The sequence below is a fragment of the Python bivittatus genome, unplaced genomic scaffold, assembly GCF_059951505.1.
Source record: "Python bivittatus isolate LINGU-HERP-01145 unplaced genomic scaffold, Pbiv_v1 ctg000340_np1212, whole genome shotgun sequence".
Lineage (NCBI taxonomy): Eukaryota > Metazoa > Chordata > Lepidosauria > Squamata > Pythonidae > Python > Python bivittatus.
In genome coordinates, this window is record NW_028277056.1 from 3,791,530 (window position 1) to 3,805,318 (window position 13,789).

General features: G+C 45.2%; 1 protein-coding gene across 2 annotated transcripts in view; it reads right to left on the reverse strand.

The window, feature by feature from the left end:
* Nucleotides 1-3,351: 3,351 nt before the first annotated feature.
* P2RY2 (purinergic receptor P2Y2) overlaps nt 3,352-13,789 on the reverse strand; it is a 32,272-nt gene continuing 21,834 nt past the window's right edge. The window contains exons 2-3 of one of the 2 annotated variants that reach the window (XR_015796066.1): nt 6,609-7,928; nt 3,352-4,257 (exon numbers count right to left, since the gene is read on the reverse strand). Coding sequence is in view for 1 of the 2 variants with exons in the window: in XM_007442473.4 (XP_007442535.1) it covers nt 6,845-7,924 (1,080 nt within the window). In the remaining variant the exon portion in view is untranslated. Of the gene's footprint in view, nt 7,929-13,789 lie in introns of both variants that reach the window. The other variant, XM_007442473.4, reaches the window with a different exon arrangement.

Genomic DNA, 13,789 nt, shown 5'->3' on the forward strand with positions numbered 1-13,789 from the left:
AGCTGGCTATTTCCTATCACGGAAGGTCCTTAATGGTTAGAATCGAGTTTATGTATTCTTTTTTTCTGGCTTAGCGCGTAATGTGAACACAGATCAGTAGGTTAGTTTATGATCTACCGTGTTTGTTCTGTAAACTTCCCCCAACGGTTTAATTCCATAACCAGGTTAAACATGTTGTGTGAATAAATGCAATGAACGCTTTCCACTGAAAAGCTGAACAGTTTGATTTTCAAAGTTTCTTGCAAAGATGTCAAAGCAAGGTGTAGAGAGTGCAATGCTTTTCTTTTTAGGCAAGAACGTAAGAAACCTTTCGCCACCCCGATCTACTCTGCTGAATGGAACAGAGAAGATACTATGCAGAAGGGAGAATATTTTCATCTGTTGTTCTAATGAAGGGTGGGGTTTTTTGGTCTTGAATTTTGTTTTTCCTTGCTGCCACCTTGTGGTGAATCTGGACTCTAAACTCTGAAAAGCGAGTGGATTTATATTGCTAAAATGCTGGTTGCTTCCTCAATCCTTCCGTTTAACATACAGGTGAAACTCAAAAAATTAGAATATCGTGCAAATGTTCATTTATGTCAGTAAGGCAACTCAAAAGGTGAAACCAATATATGAGATAGACGCATTACATGCAAAGCGAGATATGTCAAGCCTTACTTTGGTATAATTGGGATGATTATGGCGTACAGCTTATGAAAACCCCAAATTCACAATCTCAGAAAATTAGAATATTACATGACATCAATAACACAAGGATTGGAAATAGAACAATATCGGACCTCTGCAAAGTATAAGCATGCATATGTACTCAGTACTTGGTTTGGGCCCCTTCTGCAGCAATGACTGCCGCAATGCGGCGTGGCATGGATGCTATCAGCCTGTGGCACTGCTGAGGTGTTATGGAAGACCAGGATGCTTCAATAGCGGCCTTCAGCTCTGCTGCATTGTTCGGTCTCATGTCCCTCATCTTTCTCTTGGCAATGCCCCATAGATTCTCTATGGGGTTCAGGTCAGGCAAGTTTGCTGGCCAATCAAGCACAGTCATCCCATGGTCACTGAACCAGGTGTTGGTACTTTTGGCAGTGTGGGCAGGTGCCAAGTCCTGCTGGAAAATGAAGCCAGCATCCCCATAAAGCTCGTCTGCGGAAGGAAGCATGAAGTGCTCCAAAACCTCCTGGTAGACGGCTGCGTTGACCCTGGACTTAATGAAGCACAGTGGACCAACACCAGCAGATGACATGGCTCCCCAAATCAACACAGACTGTGGAAACTTCACACTGGACTTCAAGCATTGTGCATTGTGCGCCTCTCCATTCTTCCTCCAGACTCTGGGTCCTTGGTTCCCAAATGAGATGCAAAAGTTGCTCTCATCCGAAAAGAGGACTTTGGACCACTGGGCAACAGACCAGTTCTTTTTTTCTGTAGCCCAGGTAAGACGCTTCTGACGTTTGTTGTTCAGGAGCGGCTTGACAAGAGGAATACGACATTTGAAGCCCATGTCCAGGATCCGTCTGTGTGTGGTGGCTCTTGATGCACTAACTCCAGCCTCAGCCCACTCCTTGTGAAAGTCCCCAACACTTTTGAATGGCCTTTTCCTGACAATCCTCTCCAGGCTGCGGTCATCCCTGCTGCTTGTGGACCTTTTTCTACCACACTTTTCCCTTCCACATAACCTTCTATTGCACTTTGGGAACATCCAACTTCTTTTGCAATTACCTTTTGGGGCTTTCCCTCCTTATGGAGGGTGTCAATGATGGTTTTCTGCACAACTGTCAGGTCAGCAGTCTTTCCCACGCTTGTGATTCCTACTGAACCAGCCGGAGAGACCATTTAAAGGCTCAGGAACCCTTTGCAAGTGTTATGGATTCATTAGCTGATTAGAGTGGGACGCTTTGAGCCTAGAATATTGAACCTTTTCACACTATTCTAATTTTCTGAGATTGTGAATTTGGGGTTTTCATAAGCTGAACGCCATAATCATCCCAATGATACCAAAGTAAGGCTTGACATATCTCGCTGTGCATGTAATGCGTCTATCTCATATATTGGTTTCACCTTTTGAGTTGCCGTACTGACATAAATGAACATTTGCACAATATTCTAATTTTTCGAGTTTCACCTGTATTTTGAGACACTGTTGATTTGCAATTCTTTAAAAGCAGCACCATAGTTCTCCAGTGCAGAATTTAATAAGATGCTAAATTCTTTTTTAAAAGACTAAGATCCCCACACACCAGCATATGCACCCAAGCAAAACTCCAATAAGGGAAGGATGGGAGAACGGAGCCCTTCTTCTGATAAGTGTACTTTTGTTAAAGTCTTCTGCGCATGCTTACTTTTCTTAAATAGTTTCTGTACAAATGCAGAATTTTAATAAATATATTTAATTGATCTAAAGGGAGAGGAGATCAGCCATCAACAGTAAAGGAACCAGATGACAAGAAATACGCTGCAGACTAGCACTTGGTAGAGCAGCCCTGAAGGCCTTGGAAAAGAGATTCAAATGCCATGATGTCTCTATCCCTACAAAGATCAGAATCATGCAAGCCATGGGATTCCCTGTGATCCTCTACAGAAGTGAAAATTGGACTTTGAAGAAGGAGAGGAAGAGAATTGACGCCTTTGAACTTTGGGGTTGGAGGAGGCTCCTGAGAGGACCATGGACAGCCAAGAAAACAAACCGATGGATCATCAAACAAATCAACCCAGAGGTCTCCCTTGAGGCACAAATGACCAGGCTCCAATTATCCTATTTCCGACACATTATGGAAAGATCTAGCTCTCTGCAGAAGGCCCTAATGCTGGAAAAGGTAGAAGGAAAGAGAAGAAGAGGAGGACCAGCAGCAAGGTGGAGGGACTCAGTTACAGCAGTGATGGGGACACCATTGGAAGACCTGAAGGACCAGGTAGGGGACAGATCCTCCTGAAAAAGGTCTAGCCATGTGGTTGCTAAGGATCAACACTGAGCTGATGGCTCATAATCACGTCAGTCACAATTACAATTCTAGGTGCCTTACAGAGTATAGATAATCAGGGTGAAAACAATAACAAGGAAAGACAAATCAACAATTAAAATTGCTAAAGCCTACATCAAGGAATCCACAAAACCTGTTACACACCGTTAAAAAAAAACCCAAAAGGGAAGTCACAACACATAAAACGTTAACAATATGATCAAAGAAGGAACAGGAGATCCTAGAAGGAAGTGAACACTTCTTTTAACACAAGGGAAGAATAAGTTTCTTTTCAATGTAGAACCACAGAATGGAAGTGACCTTGAAGTTCTTCTCATCCAACCCCATGTCTGGTACAGGAATCCATGACTACAGCGTTCCTACCAGAAAACCACCTAACTCTGTTTAAAAACTCTGTTTAAACCTGTAATGGGTATGTTCCGCCAATGTCACCTTCGAAAACAAATACAGTCATTCTAACTTGATCAAGACAGATGGGGCTTTAATCCTTTGTTTATTTTTGCACAATTGTCAGTCATACATATTACCAAATTGTTTGAAGTCCCTTGCTCAGTTTCGTTACGGGTCAAACATTCTGGAGTCCCTGTGTGAAATGTACAAAAACTTAGCTGACAACATTTTCTCTGTGGCTTTGAATTTGTACCAAGAAAGATTTCTTCTGCCAAGAAATCTTCGTTGGGTTGTTCAAAATAGGCCCAAGAGGAAGACTAACAGGAACACATAGTAGCTAGAACGAAGTCCTTTGTCCAGATTAACATCCAGTTACGCCCAATGGTCAGTTGTCTGCAGGGGACAGTCAAAAGAGTCAAGATGGTGCAATCATGGGTGAAGCTTCAATTGCACCTTGGCGGCTACCATGTTGCCTGCTTGGACCCCCCCTTGCATACACCCCATGAAATTTCTTCTTGTGAATAACAGCTTTATTTAAAATATCAGCAGCCACTTTCTCCCTTCCAAATAGAGTACGTTTTTAAAAACAAAGATTCCGAAAAATAAGACAAAACAACATAGAATCTTTAAAGAATCAGCGTTAACATCACGAATCCCAGCAAATGCTTAAGATTTCATGAGGAATGAAGTAGCAGTCTGAACAAGGGACCTCTTCACATCTGGTGGGGAAGGATTTCAGGGGTTAAACCCAGGGAAGGGAGACCTGGGTTCAAGTTCATCCTCAGCCAAGCAAGTTCTCTGATGTCAGGTCAGCCCCTCCAAACCCAGCCTACCTCACAGGGTTGTTGTTGCAGGGGGAAAAAAATCAGAGAAATGAGACCCAGGGATGCTCCTGGAGAAAAGATAGGATACAAATCGGGTGAATAAATAAATAAAAAATAAATATGTCAAAGCAGGGTATTCAGTAACTGCACTTTAAGCCATGTCTTTATGCTGGCTGTGTTCATGCCACAGGCTTAAATGGGTCAGTTAAAAACTTAGCCAGGTTTCTGAAGCACATCAGCCTCAGATTATGAGGGTCATATGTCTGAAAATCCAGCCCAGTGCCTGGAAATGACACTAACCCAATGCTGTCTATGTTCACACAACAACCTCAAACCAGGTTAACAAAACAGAATGATTTTCATCCACAAATCACCTTGTAATACAGGTAGTCCTCGTTTAGCGACCCAACTGGGGCTGACAACTTGGTCGTTAAGTGAAGCAGTCACTAAGTGGAAATGCAACTGTGCTTATGATTTTCCTTCAGTTTTCCTTTACTTTACAGACCTGTGAAGGTCATAAATGCAAGGACTGGCCATAAATTTACTTTTTCATCACTGTTGTAACTGTGAATGGTCACTAAACGAGGCAGTCGCTAAATGAGGACTATCTATAATCTTAAAACAGGGGCAGGCCACTTTTTCCTCATGTTCAGACGAACTCAGCTTCACAGGTGTGGACATAGCGGTTCCATTTTTAACCAGGCCTGGTTGAAAGTGTTGGGCGAACTCAGCCTGTGAGTTGGGGCATGGTGCTCGAGAACAGTTTGCCTAAGGGTGCCTGGTGGGTTTTATGTCTGGGAAAGGGTTAGAGTCAGGATTTCCAGCACACTGGTGTTGCCAGGAAGAAAGGAAAACGTCTCCTTCCAGGATCTTTCATAAACAGTTGTTTGGAAATGGGAGTTTTAATGGGCCTTCATTAGGCACCGTTGCTTGTAACGTTCTGCAGGAGTCAGTGTTGTTCAAGGCGACAGGAAGAGCAGGTGCAAAGGTGAATTACCTTGTTCTGCCTGAACTGCTTATAAAGTACTTAAATGGCCCTCTTGGGTCCTTTCAGGATTGCAGCTGGCAGATCGCAACTATGCACCTGAATCGAAACTTTCCAGTACATGAAAAATTGACCAGGGGGATGTGGAGGGGGGTCTCAATCCTCTAATCCAGTGTTTCTCAAACTTGGCAACTTTAAGATGTGTGGACCTCAATTGTGCTGGCTGGGGAATGCTGGGAGTTGAGGTCCACACATCTTAAAGTTGCCAAGTTTGAGAAACACTGCTCCTATTCCCTTTTCCACCCCTCTCGGAGACTGAATTCTTACAGCCCAGGAAAAAGCAATACCAATACAGTGAGAACCTTAATTTACGGACCAATTGAGGGGAAAGGGGTGTCTGTTAAAGCCAAAGGTCCATTAAATCAGAATGTAGATAATTATGTAAACCTCACGTATGTAAATATTACATAACTGACGTATAGATTTTTTGTCATTGATATTCAAATGTCTAATGTACAGAAAATGTAGGAATGTTGTCCAAATTTAGATTTTGTCCACTGCATCCGAAGTCTGCTGAATGGAGGTCCATCAAATTGAGGATTTAATGTATATAATCTATTACTTGTGCAATGCTTTATCAGTTACAATACAGTGCCTAGATGTTCAGGTAATGTGTTAAAACCAAGTTAAGAGAACTCAGTGACTAAGCTCACATCACATGTTATGATCCAACAAATAAATCATGTTGCCTGAAACATCACACTTCTACAAATCATTGACCCCAGAGCTAACCAGATCGGCTGAATTTACACCACACTTTGAGCCACCAGAAACCTAATCAAAGTTAAGGCTAACCAAGTTTTGCAAGTTGGGTGAATATTCCCACTAGGTCTTTTCTTAACCCAGTTAAAGATGTTGTCTAAACGCAGCCAGAATGACTTAGCACAATGGCTTGGTTCACACAACATGTTAACATTGTAGGAGAACAGCCGTGTTAGTCTATGGTAGCCAAAAATCAGAGTCCAGTGGCGTTTTTTCAGACTAACACATTTGATTAAAAGGCAGAAGCTTTCAATGACTGAATTCCCACATCATGAACCACAACATACTATATTACTACCATATATTATGATATTGTTACAACTGTTATTTCTATTCTATTCCATCTTTCAGGAGGAGAATCCTTTCAAAGTGTCTCAGAGGGAAACTAACCGGGGGAAATTGTCCAACATTGCAAATGAAAAAACCATGAATATTATTTAGGAACGCACAAGCAGTAAGACCTCGGTGACAGCTGTTTCCTGCCGACCCTGGTCTCCCGTTCTGTGTCACATTTGAACCCTGTCTCTGTGTTGTGTGAACCCAGCCAATGCCTGATTACGATTCTTGTTTTTAAGAAATAACATTTCTCCTCCAGTTTTATAGACAACTGACCTTCTGTGGCGCAAGACACAACTTGCAGATTTAGACAATGTGCTCATCAGTGCTTTGCTCTCCCTCCATCCCTCTCACAAAAGTCATTTAAACAGTGAACTTTTGACATGTCTGTTTGTACCATTTGTACCAACTTTGACTGAAGACACCTTCCAGAGTTTCAGAAGCCCTCCTTCCTCTGGTATGAGCGTCTTCCCCATAGAAAATATTTGCAGAAAAGTTAGCAATGAAACTGGTTACGACACCCTGTTTTTCACTTTCATGGCTAGATGGTCTCTGGCCCGCAAGTTGCAATGGGGTACAGTGCTTGAAGCAGACTGGGTACCACTTTTCGCCGTGGTCTGGGAGCAGGCAAATCTGACAAACTTTTGCCCAGCCAAAAAGTACAAGATGGGGTCCAGGCAACTGTTCGTGCTGGCCAGCGGGCGGGTGAGTTTGTAGGCCAGGTTGATGGCGTTGAGGGTGGGGCAGCTGAGATCCCAGCTGCGGAAGGAGTAATACAAAGTGCGGGTGACGTGAAAGGGCAGGAAGCAGACGATGAAGACCACCAAGACGATGATGATCATCTTGACGGACTTCTTCTTGGAGCTCGACATGCGGGTGGTGCCCCGCGTGGGCTGGAGCAGCTTGTGGGCCATCATGCAGTAGCAGACGATGATGAACAAGAAGGGGATGCAGAAGAGGAGGACGAGCATCACAGAACTGTAGATGATGAACTGGCCAAAAAGTTCCTTCGCGGACGTGTCGTGGCAGGTGATGCTGTTGCACCTCTGGCTGGTGGTGACGAAGAAGAGCACTGGGGACTGGCAGGCGATCACCACCAGCCAGACCCCGGCGGAGACCCAGCGGGCGTAGCGGACCTGGCCCCACTCCAGGGACCTCAGAGGGAGGCAGACGCCCATGAAGCGGTGGGCGCTGATGCAGAGGAGGAAGAGGATGCTGCAGTAGAGGTTGGTGTAGAAGAGGAACCGGACAATCTTGCACAAGCCCACGCTGAACGGCCAGTTGTCCTCCATGGCGTAATAGTACACCAGGAGCGGCAGGGAAATCACGTAGAGCAAGTCGGACACGGCGAGGTTGAACATGTAGGTGGTGGAGGCGTTCCAGGTCTTGATCCGGAAGATGAAGACGTAGAGGGCCAGCAGGTTGAGGGTGAGGCCCACCACGAAGACGATGCTGTAGGAGACGGGCAGGAGGATGTATTTGAAGTCCTCGTCAAACTTGCACTTGTAGGGGTGGTCCTCCTCGCTGCACCCGCCCTCCGAGGAATTGGTGCTGGCGTTCAAGGAGGACAGCAGGGATGTGACGTTCGCCATTGCCCTGGGAAAGCCCCAAAGAAAGCCACAGTGAAAAATGCTAGCGAGGGAGCAGCACGGCATTCATACAGAACACTCACCTGGCTTTTCCTGGTACGCTGAATCAACAAAGAAGAAAAAGAAAAGAGAAGAAAAACCACTTTCCCACAGGCTGGGTTTGCAAAGTGAGTGAAGACGGGGAAAAAAAAGTCAAACCTTAACCAAGCGTTGTAGATGATCTGAACAGGACTCTACCTGGCTTAACGAAGCAGGTTTGTGTGAACAGAGCCATCCGGGACAAGAGCTGATCAAGGTTTATCATATTCTCAAATGTTTTTTTTTTTTTTTAGTGGGCGGGGGGGAACAGAGAGAGAGAGGACTTCTTTTGCCTTCCAACCCCAAAAAATGTTGGAAATGAATGATGAAATAGGGCTCAGATGGGCTCTCCATCTCCGTCCATTAGCAGGGGAATTCTCTGGAAACTTAAGAACGGGGCCAATTTGGTGTGGAGGGAGATGGAGTTCGAAAACGGGGCAAATCAGGTGGGGGCCTGCGCAGAAAAAATATCCCCCGTGCACCCCTGCGGGGCAGCGGTTCAAGATGCTGCCAACCGCTCCAATCTAACCCCCGCCTGCCCATCTACTGGTCGCGTGACCCAGAGCAGTTCTGCATCTCTTCCAGCCCGGTGCCCTCCCTGAGTGCCAGGACAGCAACTCCCAGAATTCCCAGGGGCAGTTGCCCTCTGTGGAGGGAGCTTGGCTAACAGAGGGAAATATCTGAAGCCGGCAGGCTTTATAGGCAGTGGCAGGAACCAGCACAGCCTTGAAGAAAGCGCCCATACTGATCCGATGCTTTGGCACAACCACCTTAGAGTCTTTCCTTGGTCAAAACCGGTCCTTCTCTGCATTGAGGATAAAGGAGGTCCATCCACATGGACAAGGCCTGTTCTCCAAGCATAAATATGTGCATGTTTCGAGTGGGACCATGCTTGGCTCTTCTCTATTAATTACATGAAAATTCGTTAAGGGAATATGCACACTGGAAACATGAGTATTCTTTATTTCTATCCAAGTGCCTTTTCTCTTTCTGCAGAAGTAGCTGGGGATGCTGTTGTCATTGTTCTAAATCTGTGCTTTTCAACCTTGGCCTCTTTAAGATGGGTGGACTTCAGCTCCCAGAATTCCCACGCTGGATGAGGAGTTCTGGGAGTTGAAGTCCACCCATCTTAAAGTGGCCAAGGTTGAAAAACACTGTTCTAAATAAAGGCGCACCTTTTAAACTTTCTCCAGCTTCTTGGTTGCTTCATGAGGAACAGGGGTGTCTCCAGGGGGTGGTCAAAAAAGTCAAGATGGTGACCATGACAGCATGCACATCACATATATAAAACAGGCAGAGCTCTGATTGCACCACCATCGCGGCCTTTTTGACTTTTCTGACCACCCCCTGCGGACACCCCCGACTAGGGATATTCCCCAACACTTCCCTGTATAGAGTAAATAACCTATTAGTAATGTTAATTACTAATGGTGGTGGTGGTTTTATTAATTGATCCTAATATTTATCTTTTGATTTGTATCTGATGAAGTGACTCAAGAGGCTTGCCAAACTACACAAAAGCTATTACATCATCTTCCCATGATTGATTGATAGATAGATAGATAGATAGATAGATAGATAGATAGATAGATAGATAGATAGATAGATATTTTTGGAATGGGAGGGAGGGCAACTTTATTTTGGTACAGAATTTGCACTCTGTTCTCTGGAGCCTTTCCTATCTGAAATTCAGCAAGAGCCAAAATATGTTTATCTTCCTCCTTGCCAGCAGAAACGTCTGGATTGAGGAAGTGTTTGCTGAGACCGAGCTGACCCTGCACCAACAATTCTCAGATGAACATGACAAAGTCTCTCTGTGCCCTTCGGAGAATTGCACAATCTACATTCCTTCCTTGTGTGCCATCCTGCCTGTAAATGCCTCTTTCTGGGTCTTGCCTTTTAATGATTAACTTTCGAAAGGTACTTGCCAGCTGTTGCAAAGAGTGAGAAGATGCTAAAGGAAGAGGTCAAGAGATAATCTTTTGCATGCACCCTGATTTCTGGAGGTGACAGCCAAGTGCCAGAGGGAACCAGGATTAAACCACAATTAGATCTCAGGGCTTCCAAGACCGAATGTCCTATTGCTTCATCTGACCAATTGTTGCAGACCACTGATATAGTAACTGATGGTAACTGATATAGTAACTAATTCTCCCTGTAAATCCTTCTGCGATCCCTCAGTGGGCACGCTATGGCCAGAGACTCAAGGTGAATTCATGATACAAATGCAAGCTTGTTGGGAATAAACGTCCTTTTAACTTTTTGAGTTTGAAGCTCAGAAAAACGCAGCCCATCTAAAAACTCGGTCACTGGTTTAAAAATGTACTGCATTCAGAATGCAGTGTGAAAATGTCATTTTACTGTCTATATCAGGGTTTCTCAACCTTGGCAACTTGAAGACGTGTAGACTTCAACTCCCAGAATTCCCCAGCCAGCAGGGAGTTGAAGTCCACACGTCTTCAAGTTGCCAAGGTTGAGAAACACTGGTCTATATTATAGGTTACCAAGAATTCACTACAGTAACTGTTGTGCAGGGGGTCACCTGGAGAGGTCCCAAAAGTTGAGATGGCAGTAGTGCCCCCATGAGTGAAGCCCCACCCCTTTCTTATGTGCATTGCATTTGCACACATGTAAAAAAGAGTGGGGTTTCAATTCCACAGTCACAGCCACCATCTATGTATCATTGATATCTTTTCAAGGACACATCCAGCCCTACAGATGTTAAACTATGAATAGAGAAAGGACAGTTTCAGTCGGCAGAATCCTGGTTTCTTTGCCAAATGCCATATCCCTTCCTTCTGCCAGAGTGATACGGTTCGGGCACCAAGCTAGCTCCGTTGCAACAAGGCTGGCATTGTTCCTGGATGGCCCCCAAAACACTTGGATTGTGGATTGTTGACTTCACAATCTGCCACTGTTTGATTGCGGGGAGATGGCCTTCTTGTTTCTAAATGCTTCATTTGGGGGCGAGGGTTGGCATCTGCGTGCCTGGACTTTCAAAATCCTGCCAGGGTGCATAAATTCACAAGGCTGAGAGGAAGCGGGCAAAAGAGAAGGCCGCTTGCATCCAGAGGCATTCAGATGACCTTTTCCTCTGGCCTGGGGGTGGGATAGTGAGAATATTTGTGGGGGTTCATGAGCTGTCTTTCTCCAGCCATAGCCAACGAGAAAAACAGGAAGAAGATGCTGGCCGAGAGCCCTTGCTGCTTACTTTCAAGTTCATCCCATATCCTGCCTGGGATGTGAAACCTTTACAGTCAGAACAAATTTGCAGTCCTCCAGTTTGCATGGGACTATCATTCCCATCATCCCAGACCAGGGTGTCTGCAGCAGGGCTGAAAAAGTCAAGATTGTGGGTTGCAACCGCACCTTTTTTAACCTGGGTACACCACGTAGAAAAAAAGCTTCACCCACAGGGTCACCACCGCCATCTTGATTTTTTGGACCCCCTTCAGACCCCCTTTCCCCAAACCAGTGGTCTTGTCAGTTACGTGTGGTTCACTGAGACAGCTGACAAGCCACGTCGGATCCCACGTAGTGTTTTATCTATACAGACATGCGTAACTCTTGCAAGAATTGTAGAAACATCAAGTTGGAAGGACCACAAGGAGCATTGATTGAGTCCAGCGTTTCTCAACCTTGGCAACCTTGAGATGTGTGGACTTCAACTCCCACTCCTACAGAGTCACTCTGTAGTGAGATGGGCGCTGACAAATTTGAAATATAAATTAAATAAATAAATAAATAAATAAATAAATAAATAAATAAATAAATAAAAAGAATGCCTACATACAGTAAGTCCTTGAGTCAGCAGAAGGAAGGTGTTAGAGGAACAGTGTTCTAAATAAATAGGGGCGTAAATACATGTCTAAAGCGATTGAAAATTCTGGAACATCTTTAAAACTCAATGCTAAAACCTTCAAAATGCAAAGGTTCATGAAGCTTCCCCCCTCCTGGTTTTTAGAAGACCTTTAAAGACAGTTTTATTTCACCAGATTTTCAACCCTGGCTAAGTTGGATTAGCTTCTGTTTTGGAAGACGGAAGTTTATTGATTCTTAGCGTTGTTGTTTTTATTCATCAGACCTGGGAGGACCTCCTGGTGGGATGGCGGATGGGGAGAGAAGAGAGGACCTCTTCTCATGAGCGTGCCTGTTTCATATCTCACAGCAGAAAGGTTTGAGAAAAGGTAATTTGGGAAAAACTGCCATAGTTGCCCTACATATTGCAGTGGGTTGGACTAGATCAGTGTTTCTCAACCTTGGCGACTTGCAGATGTGTGGACTTCAACTCCCAGAACTCCCCAGCCAGCCATTCTCCAACTAACAGATAAAGGGGTGCATTAGAGAACTGGTATGGTGCAGGGTTGAGGCGCTGGACTGGGAGTGGAGAAACCCAGGTTCAGGTTCTCCCTGGGGCATGGAAGCCAGAAACTGGCTGAACAATGAAACTCCTCATTTTTCGTGATTGATAGCTTTGCTCTACAAACCACGGTGAGGGCACGGCAATGTGAGCAGATCTTGAAAGCAAGCAGAAGAAACCTTAGGGAAAGTACTAAATAAAGGGGTCCCTGCTTCAGGTCTACCCTGGGCTGTGGAAGCCCCCCAGGGGACTTTGAGCCAGTCCCTCTCTGTCTAGCCTACCTCACAAGATTGTTGTGGGATCTGAACTGGGGAGACCCAGCTTCTGGTCTACCTCCAGCCACATACGTTCCCTGAGGGACCAGTCCTTCCCTTTCAGATGCTGGACCAGGAGCAGGGAGACCCTGGTTCTGGTCCCCCTTCGGCCACAGAAGCTCCCTAGGGCAGGGTTCCTCAATGTTGGTGACTTGAAGATGTGTGAACTTCAACTCCCAGAATTCCCCAGCCCGCCATGCTGGCTGGGGAATTCTGGGAGTTGAAGTCCACACATCTTCAAGTCGCCAAGGCTGAGGAACCCTGCCCCAGGGGACTTTTGGGCCAATCTCTCTCTCTTCCAGCCCAGCCTGCCCTACAGGGCTGTGGCAGAAAAAGGAGGAAGGGGTGCCATGATATGCTATCTTGAGCTACTGAATGTAAAGCAGGATATAAGTCCAACCAATATGGATATGAAGAATAATGAATGGGTTACGAGAACCTTCTAGGCGTGATGCAGTTATTGGGGACGACTGTTACATGTGGTGGCAAGTCCCAGAGAATCTTATTGGCCTATCGATACAACCTCTGCAGATCTGAATTTTGCTTTCTTTTTTCCTACTTTTCTTCTCAACAAAGAATTAAAGCATTCTGCTCATTTGCGTTTGCTCGGGGGCTCCATCGATTAATCCCCCCCTTGTGCCCTTTTTTCTCTTGCACACACTGCTGGAGTTGGATTTCCATGTGCAAAGCCCATGTTTGACCCCGAACGACGGTGATTCTCAAACAGGATCTGGACAACCACAGGAGGGGCAGAGGTCAAAAAAGTCAAGATGGCAAGAATTTCCCGACTGATCAATAAGGAGGCCAGGAAGCAGCCAGCTTTGATCCCACGGTCGTAGCCACCATCTTGACTTTTTGGTCAACCCCCCCTGCGGATGCTCCCCTCTCAAGGCGGATGCGCAAAGCTTCATGAGCAACATTTTTCTCGGTATTGTGGGGACAAGATTAAAAAAAGATGCAAACATATTTGATAGGTACAGGGACCCTATTTTCTTGGAAAAAAATAAAGGACAAACCCAAAAAAGGGGCAAATCTGAAAGAGGTTCATGAGAATAAAAAAACTTGAATTGTTTATTCTATCTATCTGTCTGTCTGTCTGTCTGTCTGTCTGTCTGT